This window comes from Anopheles stephensi, chromosome 3, assembly GCF_013141755.1.
Source record: "Anopheles stephensi strain Indian chromosome 3, UCI_ANSTEP_V1.0, whole genome shotgun sequence".
NCBI lineage: Eukaryota > Metazoa > Arthropoda > Insecta > Diptera > Culicidae > Anopheles > Anopheles stephensi.
Genome location: NC_050203.1, coordinates 61,465,898 through 61,488,850, shown reverse-complemented (window position 1 = coordinate 61,488,850; position 22,953 = coordinate 61,465,898). Strand labels below are relative to the sequence as shown.

General features: G+C 45.3%; 1 protein-coding gene across 6 annotated transcripts in view; it reads right to left on the bottom strand.

The window, feature by feature from the left end:
* Positions 1–15,486: 15,486 nt before the first annotated feature.
* Positions 15,487–22,953, bottom strand: part of LOC118513584 — a 47,778-nt gene continuing 40,311 nt past the window's right edge. For 4 of the 6 annotated variants that reach the window (XM_036059548.1, XM_036059547.1, XM_036059551.1 and 1 more), the window contains 3 exons: positions 20,131–20,773; positions 19,202–20,019; positions 15,487–19,125 (listed from right to left, as the gene is read on the bottom strand). In XM_036059548.1, coding sequence (XP_035915441.1) covers positions 16,963–19,125; positions 19,202–20,019; positions 20,131–20,773 — 3,624 coding nt within the window. In that variant the 3' untranslated portion in view covers positions 15,487–16,962. Of the gene's footprint in view, positions 19,126–19,201; positions 20,020–20,130; positions 20,774–21,928; positions 22,073–22,953 lie in introns of those variants that run through there. The other 2 variants (XM_036059549.1, XM_036059552.1) reach the window with 2 other exon arrangements.

Below are 22,953 nucleotides of genomic sequence, written 5' to 3'. Positions count from 1 at the left end.
ACACGTGGGGAGAGGTGAAGGGGTGTCGGACCGTTTCGGAACCAGTCGGGGTTCCGATCCGCGATGGGGTACTGGATGAAAGCGAGCAAGATAGTGCTCGCTACAGCCATCCAGCAGTGGAGCACCCGTGGTGATAGATAACCCGTTAATACGCTAATAACACCTGCCACCTGCGTCTTTCGACAGTCGATGGTCGAGGGTGTGTAAAAAAGGGACTGGTGTGCTATGACTGACCAGTGAAGTGAAGCGAACCGAACTCGAACGGTACGAGTAGGTCAGATGAAAAATAATACCCACCGACACTGTGCACGGCCATTCTTTCGTCCCCCCGGTGGAACGGTGGCTGTATCGATGACGGCAGTTATGAACCGGTTAAGCTGGCCGGGATTTGTTGCCAAACTATTGGACGGTTTAGGGACGATCCTTCCAAAAGCGATGGAAGCTATAAAAAGAAAAGCACAATCGATCAGAAACAAGTTCCAGCCTTTGGCCGTACACTGATGATGGATCCACGGACAATAAATAGCAAATTTTATTACAGCACCCCGGAGGGTAAAGGAACCAGAACCTGCCTCCCGTTCTCGGTACTTTGGAAAGAAAATCGCTCATCAAACTTTGCTTAGCATCTTTTTCATAAAAACTTTTGTTCGCGTTTACCTCAGCTATTCATTGACCCGGGCGGTGCTTCTTCCAGCGAACCATTATACTTTCAATAAGGGATTTGTGCCGGCATCGTTGTCCGATACGTTTGAAGGCTGATCATACAGCAGTTTTTTTTTTCTCTCTCTCTTAAGACTCTACATATCTTCGGGCGACGCTCATACTCCGTGGCGTAAGCGTTCTTTCCGCGTATTGAAGCTTAAGAGAAAATCGGTGCCATTTGCTGGGCGTTGGTCCGGGAAATAGAATGTTCTGTGCCGATGCCAATGGGAAAGCCGTTTTTCCCGCGAATCATTACCGGTTCCGGTGACAAACAATATCGGGCTGTAGGATATTTCGAGCGCGTGTTTCCAGCAACTTCAACGTGAGCAGGTGTCTTCTGTGATGTTGTTTGAGGAGGGTGATTAGATGTCCTGCTTTGAGAATAGGAAAATAATTCTTATACGGAATTTATTAGTTCCTCTGTTTAATTTTGAATTTGCCGGCCTTTTTTGCCGGAAAATAGTCTATTTTTCACTTTACAGCTTTTAAGAATCGCCTGGCTCTCGAAAAGACAGTCTTAATAACTATACAAGAGCCCAAAGTAAACTATTGATGGGATTTCATTGCTATGCAGTTGAGGAACAAAGTCATTCTTCTGATTTGTAATACTTTTGTCAATATCCAATGTGATATATGTTTGCAAAACACGGCAAAGGAAAACTGCTGATCTATAGCCTACTGTTAAGCTACTCTTCATCATTTCTATATCTGCCGAGCCTATCGTGGCCATATCAGCAACCTCAAGACTCAGTACACCTTATTTTCCCTCGCACGCACTTTCATTCTGTTCCACCACCAACGCATTTTGGTTTGAAACCAAAAATTCGTAACCGATACTCTCACGCAACAACAAACTTCACTGCAACATCACGAAATAAAAGCAAACATCTGCGAACGATGCGGCCATACCCGAACGCATGACACCAATCGGTCGGTCGGTGGAATGTCGAAAATTGAACGCACGCATCAAACACGTACCAATCTGGAACACTGGGAGTGCGAAGGAAAAGCGGGTGCGCTTTCCATTGCCCAAAATTGTTTCATCGTGTCAAACCAGCGGCGGCCGCCGCCATCGAAATCGATCAATCTGGGTAAAAGTCTTCAACCTGCCGAAAGATGCACCGAACCGATCTACTCTCCCATCCGACACGGGAGGCCTTTTTGTGGAGTAGCGTTTGCACCGCGAAGCTGAGAATTATCAACAAACGAAGATCGTTCGCCGAAAGTAGGAAGCGAACGAAAACATTTGGAAGTTTTGAACGATGTTGGGAAGGTAAAAAAAAAATGAAAATCCAATTTCGCTGACTCCATTCTCGAATACTGGGCTCTCTCGATCTCGCCACCGGTGCGATCGCTTTGGCGCACCACCCGCGCTCTGTGCTCGTAATCGCCCAGGTGTGGAAAATCCCAAAAATCGCCCCAAAACAAGCGAAAATAAAGGGTGTACCAGAAAAAAAAGAGACCTACCTCTAAATCGAAACCGAATCGAGACCAACGATTGCCTCCAGCCGACCTTGATGCGGTGGGTGTGCTGCGTCGTCTCTTGCGGTCTACACGGAAGACGGAATTCCACCGACGGGCGAAGCACCTGTGCCGATCTGCCAGCGGATGGTCAATGACGGGAGAAAACGTACAACAGCTGGGAATGCGTTACCAAAGCGAGCACAGCCCTTGGGACCGTGGTGGACCTTTCGGCGAAACGAAACGGCGAAGAGAACCGATGGGCTCGTTTGTTGAGACGGTTTCGCTGGTTGTGCTAATTTACGTGAGAAGCGGAATTCGTGCAACCGCAGCCCATGTCACATTCCAAACGTCGGCCCCCGGTGGAATGCAACCAACAAAGCGAGCCACGAATAACAGCGTTGGAATATCAAGTAAACATCGTAAGGAATGGATGAGCAACGCCCGAATTCGATGCTTCTTCACCTTCGATTTGCATACCGTCCACCTCGACACTGTTCGACGGAATGCAATGCGCTGGTGTGTAGGTCAGTCAGATCGATCACATCCATATGCTACGAACTTTTTCAGTGTTTGTTGAAGCTATCAATCGTGAGTTTTGTGAATGAATGAGCTCCACTCAGCCCAATGAGCTTTCAAGGTTAGTAAAGAATCGTTGAGGTAACGGGTGTCATCAAATTCTTAGGGGACTAAAGGGCAAAACAATTTACATTATTTTCTTTTATTGTCTTTAAAAATTATGTCACGAGTTAGTTACTAATTTCATATTAATGAATCAATCTATTTTCTACCTGTCTATCTTTTTCATGTACTCTACTCCTATCTGCTTCTCTCTTTGTGATTTATGAGACCTATGAGATGTAATTATCTATGAACTATGAGATAGGGGCGATCTGATGGCCGAGGCGATAACGGCGCCGGCGTTCAAATCCCATCCAGACCGCCTCCTTGTTCGTAGGGCTGACTACTTTCTTCTTCTTCTTCTGTGGCACTACAACCTCGAGAGGTCTCGGCCTGCCATTTCTGGCTTTCTGTGACTTAATTTTACCCGTAGAAAAGTAGTCAACCTTTCGTACGGGGAGGCGGTCTGGATGGGAATTGAACCCCGGCCCTGCCGTGTGAAGACCGGCGCCGCTGTCGCCTCGGCCACCGGACCGCCCCAATACACCGGGCTGACTACTTTACAGATGGTAAAATTCACTCACATTCTGGTCACAGAAAACCAGAAATGGCAGGCCCAGACCTCTCGGGGTTGTAGCGCCAAGGAAGAAGAAGAATGAGATGTAGTTGACTGTTTATTTAAATTACTTAAGCCAAAACATATCTGTTGGAATAATATTCGACAATCTGCTTGGCGATATGTGAATTCATTTATGAGAGTATTTAAAAGGATTAAGCTCACGAGCCTGTTGAGGCAATCCCGGCGGTGGCCGAGGCGGAAACAGCACCAGTCTTCACACGGCAGCACCTGGGTCCAAATCCCATCCAGACCGCCTTTCCGTTCAATGCAGGACTAGCTATTCAACCTCGGGTAATTTAAAGTCTTAGAAAGCCAAAAATGACAGACTGAGACCTCTCCAGGTTGGTGTGCCAACTAATAAATAAGTGTTAAGGATTTTTAGTGTTCAATTCGAGTGTTATCGAACTAGATATCTAAGAATAATCTACAAATAAGAGATAAGGATTAGAAAACGGAACTGTCATGAGTCTTATAGAATTTAAATCATTTGAAGGAAACATATAGCTCCGGTGATACACAACGTAGAGTGGTGTTTCGAGTACATATTACAATAACAATTGTATTATTTTAATTGCCAATGGTTAAACAACAACCCAAGATTGATTTGGATGCCCGTAATTAACCGATAAAGGATGCTGTTCAAAAATCGACGCTTCCTTACTATGAGAAACATGGTCACAGCCGGAAGTCTTGAGACAGCATTGAGCTAAACCATCTTCAACAAATCAATCTAGTGCTTAGCATCTGCTGAAAGTAATCGAGAAGAAACCTTACTGATAAAAAGATGCTACCTACCCTCTTCAGATGTTTTTGTTAAACTATAATAAAAGGCCAATGATGTATGAGAGTTTGAATATACCTTTTCTTCCACTTACATTTAAATACGTTATCGTAACATCTGAAACTACGAGATCTCAGAGCGAATCCTTGTCGCCAATGGAAAAATGAATGGTGAAATTGATAGCACACACGCTCCTCACAGAGACTTCTTCTACTCCAACCCGAAAGCTGTCTACCATCGACCATCGATGTTTCCGTTTTCAGTCGCTCAAAGCGAAAAGCATTTATGTTGTGCTTATAACAATAAACAACAGCTCACTCGAAACTGTTGCTATGCATCGCGCTGAAACGCTGTCGTGTGACTTATGCGAGCGCACGTTACGTACGGTTTCGAGAGGCGGTTGAGCTGCGCGTTTCTAGTCCTGTGAAAACATGTGCTAGTGAAATATATGTTTTGTGCGAAATTCTTGGAAAATTTCCATCCTGATGCGGTAATATTTTCATTTCGCGTTCGACGATGTATGGTATGTAGCAATGGAGTACTTGCGTCATGTCCTGACCGATTTCACTTGAGATTTATTGTTTTGTTCAATAAAACATGCTCTGACGGTTATGCGGCAATGTATCTGAGAAATGTAAATATAAGAGTACCTCTTATTCTACAAACAGTAGAAAGCTTTTATAAGCTATAACATATGTTCTCTATGCAGGAACATACAGAAAAGGCCTGTACGATGTTCTAGCGGCAATAAAAGTGAAATTAAATTTGATATGCTTGCTGCTAATTTCGTTCTGACATGTTGGACCGGTTCTCAAGCAAATAGTTCTTTATGGTTATGGCTAGCTAACGTGCCGTAATGTGTTCCTTCTTGCAGAACTTGCAGATATTAATTACATCAATAACTTGCCACTCTTACTTTGGTGGAAAAAAGACAGTCCCCGTGCAGTCCCCCCCAGCACAATCGGGTGCCCATTTACCGACCATTATGATTAATACAAACGATAAAAAAGAGAAGATGGCAATCGTTGTCAATTATTTTAATATACTTGCACCGTACGCCCATCCCGAGCACAATCAACACCGGCGTAATGATCGTTTAGGGCCACCCCGGGAGCAAGGTGAGCATGATTCCGATTCCATTTCTAAATGGGAAACACCCAAACGACGGTCCTTTCTGCACCGCGCGATTGGACACATCTGATGCAGTTTAGCACATCATGCAACTGGTCGCATCATTGCTGACCGTGAGGCCACCGACCGTCCAGAATGTGGCTGTGAACTTTGCCGTCCAGCTTGTGCTACCATAAGACCGGATATTTCCTCACCGTCTCGATGCGTTTGCGCGAGCTAATGGCGGTGGTCGAAACGTTAAGAAGCAACTATCGTACCTTACCTTCAACCATAGTCAGCCGCTCCACGACCTGGACCAATGTCTTGAAGTTGGACCGGCTGCCGATCCGACCTATGCCCGACAGCAACGGATGCGCCCCCAAACAAGCACCCCCAGCAAGAAAACCCTCCGCCCGAATGCAAACGCCCCAAAACGAAACGGAAATGGAAACTCACCCATCTGGACGACGGCCGAGCATTGCGTTCGATATTTGTTTTTAGCTACATTTTCGGACCGGCCCCCTTCTTTCGCCGGCAATTGTTTTTTGATGGAGCGGGTCGGGAATTTCTTGGTCCGAATCTCCCGGCATCGTTCGTGGCGGTGGCGGCGGCCGCGCAAGAAGAGATGTAATAATTAAAGAATTGTGCTGATGTGCAAGACGTCTCGGGAGTGTGTATAATTGCTAGTCGGTGGTTCTCTGCGCACCGGGCAAGCGCTTCTCCATGCGGATGGTCCTGCGGATGTTTGGCTGCTCGCGATGGAGTAATGGCACTTGATCTTAATAATCCAATTTGGAATGGTTGGTATTTATTTCATTTAAACTTCCTCCTTTTTTTGATGCGAGAGATCGATTTCCGGCCAGCAAACTTCGGTGAATAGTTTGAGCGTTTGACGTAACGCGTTGCGCCGCACGGGGTGGAATTATTTTCAGGTGGTTCATGTGAAAACATCGCGTCCTGTTTTGAGCGATAACCGGCCGGTGGTTTATCATTGATAGATAGAAGGAATGTTGATTTAATCAAATTTGTAATAATTATCCATCAGGACGCTTATCATACCATGTCAACAGAAGGTTTTAAGTTGGGAAATTCGCCACAAACATATTTGCAGTATTAGTATGGGTTATTACCTTTTTAATATCTTATTATAACTATTTCTATCCCAGTCCTGATCAGCAGAAATATTATCTTTGCTTATTAAAAATTGTTGTACTACGTTTTTTAATCAGGTTATAGGTTCATTAATTTAATTTTATTTCTGAAACTGCTTAGACATGTGATTCTTGTGACAAAATTATAATATATTTATAATTCACCACAAATCAATAATTTATCTAGCGCTTCATCTGACTGATCTCATCTGGACTGACCCCATAACAAGCATTTAATGTCCAGAAACGTGTTTCAAAGAAAATGTCCAATGCTAGGGAATCCTGGGGACACCAATAATTCGATCTTCAATATAAACGGACAGCAAGTAAGACAATATCTAGAGCTAGAACCAATATTCAACGTATCTGGCACATGCGTTTCGATGACTTAAGCACAAACCATCCAGCGCGATGCGCAATATATCTAATGACTTTAATTATTGAACGTTTGCAGAGAGATTGAAAGATGTAAGAGGAAAAGTTAACATACAAACCCTTTAAGAAGTTGTTTTAATCGATGCTCCATCTTCGCTTTTACTTACAAAACCCATTTCTATTAATCATTTTCTTCGATACACTTTAAGAAACATCGTCTCTTCCAGACTTGCTTTGGCGACGGAATTCATTTCACCAAATCCAGGTGGCTTAAAGCTGCCACTGTTCGGATTAGCAACCGCTCGGCAGAAACAGCCAAACACTGTTGTTTATTATTACACGGTATGCCACGGTGCCGAAATGCCGCGTGTGTGTTCATCTTACCCGTTCGCGATTACGTATGAATGAATGTTTGCCACTGCTTTTTCAACCCACCACAGGCTTCACACATTCCGACACAGTACACCGACATACTCACCACTTCAGCATAAATCCGTTTTCGAGTTTTTGGTTGCCGGGTTTCACACGAGCACTTGTTTGTTTTGCAGAAAACCAATGTTTTTTTTTTTGTGTTTTTTGTCTGAAGAATTTCCAGCGAAGAACGCCGCTTTACAATGCTCCGGCACTCGGGTTCACATTCGCCCGAAAATGAAACCTGCTCGTTGCCACCTTTCTTGGAAGATGTAATCTCGTGCGAAAGGGAAGTAGAGGACCCCTCCAACGTTCGCACATTTCTACACGCTCAAGCTCGCTCGTGTAATGTAATATTTATTGTGCACTACCCATGAAGCTATCTAACTAACGCAAGTGTCAACGTACACCCGCCGCTTACGGTTCTATCCCAAGAAGGAATCCGTGCCATGCTTGCGTCTCCCGGGGCTCGTCTGCACTCCGCAACCCGCTGGGGTATATTGAACATTCACACACAGCAATGAAAACGTGAACGAGTACGGTGCTGAGTTACTCCAGGCGAGCTTATTTTCATGAGTCATTGATCCAGCCCGGCTCGGCGAAGAGAGCTTTCGGATGAAGGTTCCCGATGGTACGGACGCTTGGGTTAAAAATATGGCCAATTCACCTGGCAGGATTAAATCAACTGCTACAATACAGCCAATGGTTCGAATTCGATCCAAATGTGGTTAAAATGTCGTTTGCGCGTGTTAGTTCGTCTATCTTTGCCCTTGTAAGGCGTTTAGTTTTGTGCGATTAGTGAAACGATAGTTATGTGTGTGTATATCATTGGGAAGAGGGAAAATTGATATTGTACAGTAAAGGACTATATAATAATGACATTACTTAATGAACAAATCTTCAAGGTGGGTGTTTCTTAATCTTTAAACTTCTCAACAATTTATAAGTATAAAATGTTCTTTACTTGATCTCAAATTACGGAAAACCTTGATCTAAAGCCATCATTATAAGATAAACAGTTATGTACTATAAACAATTTAGGTCATTATGGTAATCCCAGTACTCATTACCTACGACATGGACATGTCCTCTACGACATGGACTCTGGCCAAATCTGACCAAGCCATATTAGCTGCACTCGAGATTAAAATGTCCGGAAAGATTTTTGACCCCGTATGTGCAGAAGAACAATGCAGAAACCGCTACAATCGCGAGCTCTATGAGCTGATTATATCATTGGGTAGGCTGAAGGACTGGTCATGTCATGAGAATGGCACTGGGCGACTATGTTCTTGAAGACCTTTAAGGAATTTCACATGGGTCGTTGACAGTGACAGACCCAAATTAAAATGGAGTAATGGCTTTAAGGTATCCTTCAGAAAGGTGGGATACTGGTTTGGCACACGACCGCTCTTCACTATAAGCGGTAGAAAGCTGATACAAAAGCCTGATAACACGTTCGCTCTCACTTGGAAGCTCTTTGCCCTCACGAGGTAGTTCTTTGAATTCTTCGAGCTCTTCGCTCTCATGAGGTAGCTCTTCGCACTCTTCAAGCAGACGCTCTCAGTGCGCGCCGAGTCACCGAGAGCATGCAGAGTTGAAGAGTTGACCCACCTATCAAATGATAGTGAACAGTAGACACCTCCTCTAAAACTACTCTTTTTGGTCGGATTTCACTCATGAATTGATTTGATCACAAATCCATGGCATCACCATGGATTTAACCGTACAGAGCTAATTGTGTCTGGACTTACTGAAACAATTTAGAGAATTCGTGTCGATGACTTGATTTGCTAAACGATATAACAAATTGTGACCGCCGCAAAAGCTTTACTTTAACCAAGCATAAAAGGTCGTGTATCCGAAATAAATAACAAACCTTTTAAGGTAATAACCAAAAGAGATCAAGCAAATCTTCCTTTGACAAAACCCACCTTTATGTAGTTTATGAATAATATGAATAATTACAAAAGTCCAAACAACCCAAACCGTGGACTGCGCCAAAATGTCGACCCGCATTAGGCACCTTGATCTTGATTTAGCCAGGCCAGGCCAGGCGTACCGCGATGGTATTTGTTTACTGCCAGCGGACATCGAACCGATAAAGTCACCACGATCACATTCGGGCTGACATTTTGCAGTGGCGCCGTTTTGTGTGACCACGCTACGCCAACCGTTCACCTTTTCTGATGCTGAGCATTGAAATAATGATACACATTTTGTTTTTGCATTCGCTGGCCGGGTCTCAAAACACGGACAGCCTGACTCCCCACCGCTTCATCCGATCTCACCTGCCCGACTCCCGAGCGTCGTATCCGTGGTCGTAAACACGACTTCTTTATTTTCACTGTGACTGTGTGCTGCGACCCTTGCGACCGTACCCGCGGACTGATATTAAGCGGTTAGTTCATGGGACTGGAATTCACAAACAACGGCCGGTCAAATGGTGCCCCAGTTCCCGACTGCCGAGAAGAAATGGGAGGCAAAAAAAGGTCAATACCGTTGCAAATGCCGTTGCACATTAGCGCCAGTGTGAGACGCAAATTTCGAGATGCGAGAGCGCTGGTTGTGATGGGAAAAATTGACAAAAAAACACACACACACACACACACACACACACACACAGTACAAAATGTTATAATTTGCCACTCAACCACTTACCGCGCTGGATGATGAAACGAGTGCAATGCGTAGAATGATGCAACGCAAGGTATGCATCACATGCAGCCACAACGCAAAGACACCAGCTGCACCGGTTTGGACGATCCGATGACCTTCCGTCCGAAGAAGCCGCTCATGCTCCGCAATGGTCATTGAACGCATAGGCCCATGCCGAATCACCACCGCCGGGCCGAGTACATAAATATCCCAAATTCAGCAGAAAACACTTAAAAAATGACATTCTTTTTCATTTTAATTTACTTCTCATGTAAATGCAAAGTGTAGCAGCAGCAGCAGCATCACGAAGAAAACCTAACCACGGATGGAATCGACTGTTCAAACAAACAAGCGAAAAGAACGAAACTTTAAATGGAAGAAGCGCAATAAAAATAAACTGCCGATGAATTTTGCCACGGAAAGGACGTCACGTGCCGACAACGTGACAGGAAAGCGCAAAACTTTGGTGAGCACTCTCCGGGCCTATCGACGGTGTTCACGACGCGGCCGTTCCGTGTATTGGCCAATGCAATTGTCACGATGGCCTCGGTTTCAATGACCCAAATCCAGTCCAATCATCCGCCGCATGGTGAAGGTGGTGGATTCACCTTCCCGGGTCTGGAAGTGGATGAGCACCTTCACGTTTATCCGGTGTCTTCGTCCTAGGGGGAAAATTGGCGGCAGAAAAACCACCACCAGCAACGTCAACGAACCGAGTGGTAGTTATTTGCGCAAGATTAAGCTTTCATCTGCAGCAAACCGACCCGGAGCCTGAACCGTAATCAGCCGGTGTAAGTATTCGGTCTCCTATTTACTGTGTTCCGAAATATAGTGGATAGGACATTGAGAGGTGGAAGCTTGGGTGGGCGGACCAGTCCTCAAGGAATCGGCGTTCGGTGATGGCTGATTGAAACAAATGAACTTCCATTAAGCTTCCCTTCGCAGAGCGCAAGTTTGAGGGACCAGCGAGACGATTTTATTGTCACTCGGGCGACATATTTATGCCAGCACGAAGCGAATTCGCGGATCTCACAATCTGAAAGCAACGAAGGATGGATGCCGAAACGAAGGCAGCATATAATTGGGTGCTGCTGGTGGTGTGCCCAAAAATTCTTTCATCTAAATTCTGAAAAACAGTTCGCAGGTTACATCTTAATCCAATGGGTAGGTGGAAATGTGACAATGGAAAAAAATGGATGGGTGACACAGGTAGCTAGAAGTTTCTAGATGTGCTGAAAGTATAATCATGTTAAGACACGATATTGTAATGATTAAATATAGAATGAATTTTTGTCATTCATACATAAGATTTCCACATTCTTTTCTTGATAGGTGAAATTTATTTAAAACTGTAGATCTACAAGCTGTAGTAACACAACCAGTTGTCTTGGGTTCTTATAGACATGTTGTTGTTGATGAATGTTTAAGCTTTTTTTTTACTATTTCAATTTCAACTTTTTCTCTTTGCGTGTCTTTGATGATATAAAATCTTGTACGGAAAAACGAATCATCATCCGATACAAAGACCTCTAGATAACACTCAGCTAGCGTACATTGAATCTTAAATTAGTTTTGAGCTAACAATACGGCCAGGCCATTCCTGACAAATAAAACAAAAGTTTTTGAGATGTTTAATTGTTATTTTAACTTCCAAATGGGTATCTAAATTGCAGTAAGAGTTTATAATTTACAATTATAGGTTCGGAAATAAACAAAAGCTCTAAAGTTGGACCTTATAAAATCGTAATCGTTCATTGGGGAATGCATGTATGATAAATAGCAAAGGACCTAGAACGCTTTCCTAAGGATAAACTGAGTTGTTCGCGAACCGATTAGTAGGCGCCTATATCAACAACCGTACGACGGTCGGTAATAAAGCTAGAAATCAATTGTACTATAATAAATTAAAATAAATATCGTATTTCATTAATTTTGAGCAAAGAAGATGGCGGCTAACGCAGCCAAAAGCAGCATGGAAATTAATATACATTAAGGCAACTTGGCCACCATCATCGAAACATGAATAGCAATCGTTCAAGAAGCTAGCAGAGAAGGTCTCGATAGATCTATCAGAAAGAAAACTAAGCTGCTCTGTTGAGATAGTATGTTTCAAGCCGTGAAGTAGATGGGGAGATGAAGTAGATATACGAGTATCTTCAAAATCTTACTCTATATGCTCTCTCAGTTGCTTCTGACCACCTTGCCCTTAGGACATCCAAGTTGATTTCTTATTTCCCAATAGGAAGCATTTAGTCTGCATGCAATTGTTGGAAAGCCAATGTCCGAGAAAGAGCATCTCTGCAATGAAGAAAGACAGCGCTGGCAATATAGTCGATGTTGGTGAAAAATACATGCTTAACATTTTCTCAAAGACCGCGAATCATCTGAAAAAAAAATAGAATTTATCAAGCTCTCAAAGGCTGGTTCTAAACCATTTCAAATATTTTATGTATGGTCCCTCCGACATGGAGTCAAACCTTAAAAGGATCAAAACTGTAACTTCACTGCCAAATAGTTGTATCACTGTGGTACAACTCACCCACCGACGATAACATTTTCCACAGCGAGTAAACACCATTGAAAGTCAATTGAATCAACACAGCGTAAGGCCACCCATACCAGCTCTATTATCATAAATATATGCATTAGCTGTAATTGTTCCAAACAGTCGACTTCCATTGGCCTCACGGCAAACGATTCTTGTTTGCCCCGCTGCCCGAGCACCACTTGCCGCTGCTTCACATTTTACACAAAAACCTTGCACCGTTTCATTTGAATACGATGCAATTGTGCATCGAGCAGGCCATCGGGCACACGCAACCCGTCATGTTATAGAATAAATTTCGTTTCAAAACAACCCAAAGTGTTAGCATACGTCCAGCAGCATCACCATCATCGACACAGCATCGAGTGCATCACTTGGAGTGCACGTTGAAAGAGCTTCACCGCGCTGATAACCATCCGATAGAGTGGGCCATTTTCAGAACGGACCATGCAAATTTCAGATCCACAGTAGATGGTGGTAGTCTCATAGATAGAGTATTCCCGAACGATTCAACATTTTTAACTCATCCCGAGCATACGCTAATGCACAGCACGGCAGAGATTAAGCTCGCTGAAAGCATTCAACACAGCACATGTCGTTTAATCGACAAAGAGCACCACAGAATGGGAGCAATCTGTAAAATGAGGCATAAAATCATTCTCGCGCACAACCGAAGCGGAATAATGCGAGTGGCAAAGGGATTAAAAAGGCAAAAGGGAAGCATTAAATTGATCAGTTTTTGAATAAATGAAACCAGATTATCCCCCCCGGTTCGATGCGCTTTGTTGTGCGATTTCTGTGCGAATTCAAATTCCAAATTGACAACAAATCACGTGTGCTGCCCTCCACACGATGTATTTACTCTGCTGCAATTAATGGGAGCTCAGTGCACATGCTACGCTTATTCATCGAGTATTTGCAACATTCTAGCAAGGGTCGCGTTGTTTTGTACAATTCCGGACTCAAACAGACCCCTCCCAGACCTTTCACTTTTCACCATTTACTGCAGCTTAATTGTAATTAGCTGCACCCTACACCGCTGCGGGGCGGAAAGAATTATGATTTATACAAATTTAAATCAACCACGAGCTTTACATTGCACGAACGAACGAACAAATGCATTCGGTAAAATGGCACTTAAAAACCGCTCGTGTGAACTGAAAAAAAACCCACCCGACACAAATTGCCAACAAACGAACTATTTTAAAAGCCCACTATCAAAACAGCATCGGGTGACTCCGGGGCTGCAAATGCATAATTAAGTGGATGCAATAGTCAAGCTGGCGGCAAAACAAAAACGGCGATAACCATACAAAGCGACCAGCCAAATGAAATAAAACTGCTACAAACGAGGATTCATCAGCCGCCTTTTCGCTCTGCTCCCAAACATAATGGTTTGCATACAGCGAGGGCGTGCGCCCCGGTTTGTTGGCATTTACCGTGCACCAACTTTCACCTTCTACCTACACGCGTGCAGCCCGCGGGGAAAGATACATCACACTCCCATACGGACAACCCCCATCCCGCTCCAAAGGTGCCGAGGTGTTGGCAGCACAAAATAATAAGGAACCGAAAAGCAAAAAGCTGCCGTATATCAGCCGGAACACGTCTGCGTCTTAGCGCCTGCCCGGTGGTGATTGTCTGCAAATCAACTTCTCATTAACACGTCCAACGAAATTCCCGCCGGCATCCGCGAGCGCAGCGTGCGACGCTTGCGGAAAATGAAACCGCCATCACTCATCAACTCACCGTGGCCTTTAGCCTTCGAACGCGCCTTCGCTGCAGCTAGGGCTCCCCTTTCGTAGGGTAGGGTTGATAGAGTGGAAAGTAATGACATACAGACACTGACGCCGGGCCTGGGAATGTAATGTTTAATCCATTTAAAGACGCACAGAAGGAAAGCACAAAGCGCAAGATAATGAATTTTCACATCGACTGGCGATAGAGTGGGTACTTTTTGCAGAGAAGCTTCATATCGGGAAGCTGCCAGGAAATGCAGGAAATGAAAGGGATATATCTAAAATGCATTAAACCAGGGGTTTCCAAACCTTTACGGTGGGGGTCTCAGTGTCGATGGGTCATGACACTGATATCGTTACTGCGGGGAACTGAAGATCACGAGGAGAGGTTTCGAATTGGCAAATGGTCTTTCAAATAATTTTTTCTCAATCTCCCTTCAAATATCTGATTCTTTGATTTTAAGCTGTAAACTAGCAAGCATTATAACTAAACAAGCTTCCAAAAACTAAAACTTCTGGCATAAATGAGACCGCACGGAACTTTCCGTAAAATAAATATATAAACTCAAATTTGATGACTTGAGAGATCTTGACGCTCTTTATACATTAGCTAGCCATAATCGTGCTCCCCTTGTGATCTGGATAATTGTCCTGGAAAAAGGCACCGAAAATAATGCAATGCACATGTGTGGTGAAAATCGACTACAGTTTGAATCTCGCAGTCAGCTCTTCACGAAGGCTTCTCATTCTTTTCTTTATAAGCAGATTTTCAAAACCATTCTGATTTGTATATATATATACTGCCTCTGTATTTTGTAGACGTTACAAAGACCTTCTCTTAATACTTCCATCTCTCAATAATCGGGGTGGTCCGGTGGCAGAGGCGATAACGGCGCCGATCTATCTTCCCATCCCAATCAGACCGCTTCTCCGCTATAATAATATTTCAAATAATATTTCAAATGAAATATTATTTATGATCTTTTAAATTGATTTTTTTAGAGCATTAAAAAGATTTTTTTAGCTTCAACACATCAATTACAGTTTCAAGCATAAATTGATCTAGATCGGAGTAATTCTACACAGGGAAATACAACCTTAAACAGTTCTTCGACGTTCTTCTATATCAAATTAAAAAATATTATCCCTTTTTTAAACTAAACAGTAAACGCTAATTGATAAAGCTCTAAACTATTTGGAAACCCCTGTATTTAAGTAACGACTTTCGCTTGGCGTTCAACAGGTAACATCACGCAGATCAAATATTTTCGGATGCAACAGCAAGCACAATCAAGCAAAACCCCGCAGCACAGTTTATCATGTAAGCGAATAAATAATATTTTCTCCTGCAGAATTTATTTCCGATTGTTGAATGTGTGTAGCTTTTTTCTGCGACCGAACAGCGGAACCATTATTCCGCCATTAGACCTGGTGGGTAGTAGACGGTGGCGTGTAAAACTAATTCCATCGAACACAGCTGTTGGCAAGCTGGCTACGACTGGGTAAAGGGAGTAAAGGGTGGGAAAGTAACCAATTCCACCACTGCGATATGCTGTGTGTCTATCAAAAATGTAAGCTATTTCCTAGACATTTATACACCAGTCCCTATCGTGCGCGGAATACGTTACAGATGAACAGACGTTGAGCTGTGTGTTTCATTAGTCGCCCATTGCTCAATGCATTAGCTCTAATTTCTAATTGTTTGTAAATAGTGATTTTCTTTCTCATACACACGCACGCTGCCAACGCCGCCAGCTATCCTTGAACACAAACGAAATTCCTTTCCCAAAATCGAAACGATGACGTCTATTTAAAGTTGCTACCGTTGCCAGTCCTATTTTTTCCACTGCACTGTTATATGCATGATTGCATTAACAATTCAGCGCGTATGCAATTAGGTTCGTTCGTCACTTTCGTTCCATTCATATTGGTGCATCAATATTTTAACCGTATTATTTCCACCCGGTCCACGTCCCAACGCCAGTGAGCCGAACCATTATTAACGCAACCATCACGCGTCAGGGTTGAACCGACACGTTCGGGACTATTTAATCGGAGCTGTCCGATGGGCTCGTGCTTGACCGCATTTGCATAAACGACGACTATGACGGCGAAAGACAAAGTGTGGACGGGCGCGGCCAAGCAGACTTGATCTAATTAACGCCATCCGATTACGGACGGACGACCGATGAACGATGGGACGTGACATGGGTGCAGAATTCAATCACCAAATGCCAAGGTAGATGAGCCACGGTATGCAATCCGATTAACTCGTGAATGAACTGTGAACGTCTCTCGGCCATGCCACTTATGACTTCATTTACACCTCCTCCTCCTCCCGAGGACTGCACTGCAATAAAACGGAAACGGACCAAACGCTACAAGAAACGAGCATTAAACCTTTTCGGCCAGGAAAAGGAAAAGATCAATCTGTCATGCAAATCATGCACTGTTCTGCAAAATGCAACTAGCGTACTCAAATGTTGGCACAGTTGGCACCTCTCTCTAGGTCTAGGGTCAAGGCGATTTCGGCGGGAGGAAAGCTTATCCCTATTGCTCTCATTCACTTATTCAATTATGCACTGGGGGATCATGTCTCTCTCGCTAGGAAACGTTTCGCATGAAGATATTAAATCGTTCTAATCTGCCGCTTTCTTGCATCCGATACGGCGTGCCGTTACGAAGCACGATCTAGCGGACAGTATATACCTACAAATCGAACAACAAATAAACTATTACTTCGCGCTCCATGCTTTGCTATCCAACTGCTCCAAACAAGCTGGTGCCCATCATACGAACGGTCCGGAATAGTACACACGCTTCTTCCTTGGCAGAATGATGGGCTTCGAGCAGAGGCCCGAATCGTCCAGGAAATGTTCGTAATTTCTCCCACTCGGTACGGTCTCCGCACCCGGTCCCGTCTTCGCGGGCTTTGCCGCCTTTGCTTCCTGCACAATTTTAGGCGTTTCGTTAAGCTGCATCAGCTCCTTGAACGACAGGCTGTTGTAAGGAATTTTGCCATTCTTCGGTGGAGTTATCGGTGGGTGGGGAACGCTTTTCTGTATAATGTCCGGCGGTGGCACGATTGGTCCCAGGCTCTTGTACTCTTCGTCCAAATTGTACTCCACGTTCTCCATCTCTTCTTCCTCACATTCCTCACTGCCACCACCGTTCTCGGTGGTAGTCACACCGGCTAAAGATCGTTCCTCTCCGCTCACTGTTACAGCGTTTGTAGGATCCGGTTTAGCTACCTTCTTCGAAGGACTCTCAGCACACAACGCACTGTCCTCCTCCTCCCCCTCCTCCTCGTCGCCCGTACCGTCAGCCTCTCCGTTTGAGCTTGGATCCGCTTCCACAATAACGTCCGGTTGATTGGATTTCCCGTATTCGGCATCTAAATTGTACCAATCGAATTCCGCCTGTATCGGCAGCTTACTGTCCTCGGCTATAATAACAGGAACCGATGTCTGTGAAGGTGTGGTTGAGCTGTTCGCTAGGTTTATAGCACTCGCTACCTTCTTCACGGTGGAAGAGGACGATTTTATGGGCGAACAACCGGCACTGGCGGTACCGCTGCCAGCCAGCGGGCTATTGACACTGGGTGACTTCAAGTTTGGAATGTACGAGACCGATTTCACCGGACTGCCGAACGGATTGATGCCACTGCCAAGCGTGAGATTCGTACTCGAGAGAGCCTTCGTCGAGAGGGACGACTTCAGCATGGACGGCTTAATGGAGGGTCGTGCGATCGAGCTGGAGGAAAACTTCGGTGTATTGTGGCTTAAGCTAGGTATCGATCCGGCCATACCTGTTGTGGACGTTTTCGAAAGGAAACTCAACTTATCCACCGGTTTCAACTTTGACTGAAACGTTACGCTCGGTATTTGACTAACGCCTCGAAAAGCCGGGCTCAGTTCCTTGACCGGGATTTGTTTTTTCGAAGCATTCCGAATAGCGGGCGACTGCTTGTTGATTTCGGCTATAATCTCCGACAACTGTTCCCGAAACTCGCCATCCTTTTTGCTCGGCGTATGCACTGCAACGCCAGCCGCACTCGAATGGCTCGCCTTGCTTGTACTGCTGCCGGACGACTTCGTAATGTAATTATCCTGGCTAATGAATTTGTTTAATGGCTCCTTCTTCGGGGGCACTATTTCCGCCACGTTCGGTAGTTTCGGTACGTCGGCAAACGATTCCTCCAGCTCGGAGGAACAACTCTTCTTGCTGCCCGTTTCCTCCAGCTCGCCTCCTCGGGTCACCGCTTCCTGCTGCTGCTGCTTTTCCTTCTCCTCCTCGTCCACTATCGAGTAATCGTCTTCGCACGCGTCCTTGTGGATTTCGGCCACAATCTGAACACACTTTACCGAGTCCTGGATTTCGCTGATGGAGCAGTAGTCGGGCTCCGATTCGGCAATGTCGCTCTGGGCGGAGGAACTGCGTCCTTTCGCCGGTGATGACACTAATTGCCGCTGCTGATGATTGCCCTTGGATAGTTGCTGCAGCTTCAACAGATTGGCCGGTTTCGGTGGTAGCGCCGGAGGGGTTTTTCGCTTTTCCGCCAGCTCACGTTCACGATCCTCCGAGCCCAGCTTCGACTCCATGTCGACGTAGTAGTTCGAGTACGAGTTCTGTTCCGACCCGATCGGTTCGTACTCGTTGCTGTAGATGCTCTGGATTTCGTACGTTGGCGAAATTTTATCATCTTTCCGGCTGGACGACCCACTGCCCTGGCTGGACACCGATGTCGTCGGTTGGAGCGATATCCTCGGTACCTGAACCATACTGTTCTGGGTCGAAAAGTGAACCCGTTTCGAGCGAACGGCGGTCGGTTCCTTTACCGGTGGTGGTGAAGGTTGCTGTGCCTTTATGTAGAGTTCCTCTTCACCCGTGCCCTCGCCGGCTGTGTCCTTGTTGCTGTCTCCAAAACCATCCATCGATTGTTGAAGAAGTATCTACGACCAAAGAGGAAGCAAGTTTGATAAATATTTGCACCGGCAACGACCTACCCATTTCATTATCCCCTCTTACCTGATTGACACACTCCAGCACTGGATTGACAGCTGCATTGCTGTACGGTTTCCCGAGGGCCGTATCCGAGTCCTCCATATCGCTGGCGCTCGCATACCAGTCGTCATTCGTTTCGATCGTTTGCTTCATCTCCATCCCTTCGGTGTACTTTTGCTGATTGCTCACACTTCCGGCACTCGCATTCGCTTCGTAGAAGATGGTCCCGTCATCCAGCTCCATCTGTTCGCTACCATCGCTACGCTTGGACCCGACCAGATGATAATCGCCGTGTCCATCCATTCGTGGCGACTGCTGCTGCTGCTCCTGCTTCTTTTCCTGTGGCTTTTGCTGCCCATCGCTCGCAAACCGTCCACTGTTGCGTCCATGGATACCGTGCAGCGAGTCGATACGGTTGGAGTACGGCTCTACGTTGTCGTAGTTGTTGTCGCACTCCTGTCGGTTTTGATCCATCCGCTTATTTTCCTTGTCGCTTTCGTAATTTTCGTAGATCACTATTTTAGGCACATGCGCATTTGGTTCTATGTTAACGTACGCCTCGTGGCCACTCTCCTCTTCCCGCGGTCCGCTCAGCCGCCGCACACCGCCACTCCGAACGTTTCGTTCGACGAGCTTTGCCAGCGTACCGGTAACCGGGCCAGATGCATTACTCTTAAAGCTGCTCGCTCGGGACGGTCCCCGCTGATAGCCCTGGTACGACCGCTTGCTCGTGTACTTCCGGCTGCGGCGTGCATCCTTAAACGAGTTGGCCCGCACGTACAGTGACGACTCCTGTTCCTCGCTCGATGACGCATACTCTACACTATTCAGGGATAAGTTTTCTGCAAAAAAAGGGATGAAAGCGGGAAAATTTTATTACCATTTTCTATCTAACCCTTTTCCATAAATGCACTCAAATGGTACTCCTACCCGCCGGTAGTGCAACTACCTACCCGTATTAACACTCTCCGCTCCATCGTCCCGACAGTACTCGAATGTTTGCGTTCCGCTTGTACGACACTCGAGCCGGTAGTAGTTTTTACGACACTTCGGACAATACTGAGCCACCTCGTCGACGCTCGGTGCGGTCGGTTCCTCGCCATCGCTGCCGCCCGGTGTCGTCGCTTCATCCGCAGCCAGCTTCCGCTTCATACGATTAATGGTGCAGTTCTGCCGATTGATAACGTCATCCTTCTCGTACAGCTGCTGCTTAATGCGGCTCTGTTCGTTCTTGAGCCGCGTTTCGAAGGCAATCAGTGCCTTCAGTATGCGGGACAGCTGATCGTCACGAAACTTCCGCTCCCATTCCAGCTCCTGGCTGACTAGCTTCAGGTGAGTCTTCGGACCGATTACCCCACCGTCCAGCACAATGGAGGTGCTGCTGCTGCAGGGACGCTGTTTGCGCCGTACCTGCCCATTGTCTAGCCGTCGCAGCGTATTCTCGTCCTTCGGTTCGCCGCGCTGTTCTCTCTGCATACTTCGCTGCCGTCTCACCTTATCCCCATCCGCTCCGGTTCCCATCAACGCGGTGCAGACATCTGATGTGGAGCAGCTATCGTCATTCGTCATCACATCATACTTTTCCGCAGCTTCCGTCTGGCATGAATAGTAAAAGGAAGAAAAAAAAACTGGAAGTTAGCGCAAGTTTGCCACGACTCGGTAAAGGCGAAACATAAACGATACAGTCTCGCCCACTAACAGCTCGACTTTTATTGCTTCTAAGTATCTCGGGCATCCTTTTCCCCCACCATCTTCCATCGGTGCCAGTTCATTTGCGCCCAGAAACACCCGGGAACAGAGACTTTACAATCCCTCTTGTAACGAAACACAGAAGAGGTTCTTGCTTCCGGTTCTCTGGTTTTTGTACGTATAAAATTTTCTCCATTTGCATATTTATTGCTCACTTCACTCGATGGAGCTTATGCTGTATTAAAAGTGTTCTAGTTTTCTAGGCCCGGCTGTAGCTACTATCACCGGCACAGGGCCGCTCGCAGGACGGCTGGTCTAACATGGCTTTTACCATTTTGTTTTTAATTCCCAAAGTAAATGAAGCTCACGATTATTAAAGTAAATGTGAAGTTTTTCCCCCCGACATGATATACTGGAGATTCCCATAGTGGATTTTCATAGCATTTTCCTCATTTTACTGCGGATAGAAAAAAAACGTAAAAAACTAAATCTATAAGAAGCGTATACGAAATAAATTACCTTCAACAGATTATAATATCGCTACGCGTTATAATCTTGGGAGCGTTTTCTGAGGCTATGATACGGTTGCATGCAGCAAATGACAACAAAAAGCTTTTTAATTACAAGCATAGCTCAACTGCTCGTTAGCCAACATTGGAAAGCGAATCTCCAGTAGCAAAAACCAAAGGCTCAGCTCAGGCTATCTCACAGTGAAGTGAATAATCACGACACGGCACGGTTAATCACGGAACGGAGTGCATTTTACGTGAAATCTGTTGTAAACCCTTCAAACACTAGCACGAGAGCCAAGCCTATCGCTTGTCCGAAATTTGATTTGATCAATATTAATTTTCCACATTTTGCGCACACGACTACCGTTGATAACGAGAATTCACAGAAGAAAACAAAAACAGCCCAGATGGAAAAATCAGTTTTCGTTTGGGTAACGAGCGTGTAAAAATCGATGCCGAGTGATTATCGTCTCAGCGAAAGCGGCTCATTTCATTTGCATCGCACGATTTTTCGCAAACTATCGATGGCAGCAATTAATTTTTTACTTACTTATCACCCTTTTTACACACATAACGAGTACCTGCCCGAGTTAAGTTATCTGTAGCCGTGTTTTGACCTAAACTTTACAACCTCACACACTCCAACGATTGGTGAGTTTACCCTGGTGCAACACGTTAAACACTAACCATGAAATCATTATTTTGATACCATCCCACGGTGTGTTCCACACCAAGCTAGATAAAAAAAAAACCGTTGATAAACTTTATCGCACACCGATCATCAAATATTTGCATCATCACGTGCCCACCACCGCCCATCAGTTAGCAAATGGTGATAAAATACACCTGTACACGAAACAATTACCCGGAATGGTATCGTTGCGGAAGAAGCACCACCAACATGCCAGCAACACTTGAACGCGTTCAAATGATAGCGTCTGAATGGCATCGATCTTAATACAGTGGTTGATGTAAAGGGGGGCGCAACTGCTGCGAGCCAACCCGAGCCAGTGACGTTAATCTTTTCCACAGCATACCCGGATGGGGGTAAGGTTAGGCTGGGCAAACATTCAGGTCTACCACCCACCGGGCGTCGAGTGCGGTGTGTGGAGGATAAATGTTAACGCGATGCTATCGCTGACGGGCATGTGTCGTTAAGTGATTCATTTACATTTTAGTCGCAACCTGATGCTAGAGGGTTACTGTCGCGTAAATTAATCCATCTATCCATCTATCGGCATGCTCTAATCCTGTCAGGGATTGAGAGTAGAGCATACTCGATCAATTAATGGGCACGCGTTAAGGTGAGTGTATTATCCAAGAATTCATTGCAGGGTAAACCAAGGCATAGGAGATTCTAGTACAAATTGGGGTGACCCAGGGTTCAAATCCCAGCTGGGCCGTTCTCCCATACTGAGGACTGACTATCCAACTATGCGGTATCAATAAGTCTAGTAAGCCAGAAATGGCAGGCATGACCTATGTGGTCTTTAGGCCAAGAAAGCAGAACAAATTAGACAAATTTAGAAATTTCTGCTAAACTCTTACAAAACTAATTTTGCTAACAAACACTGG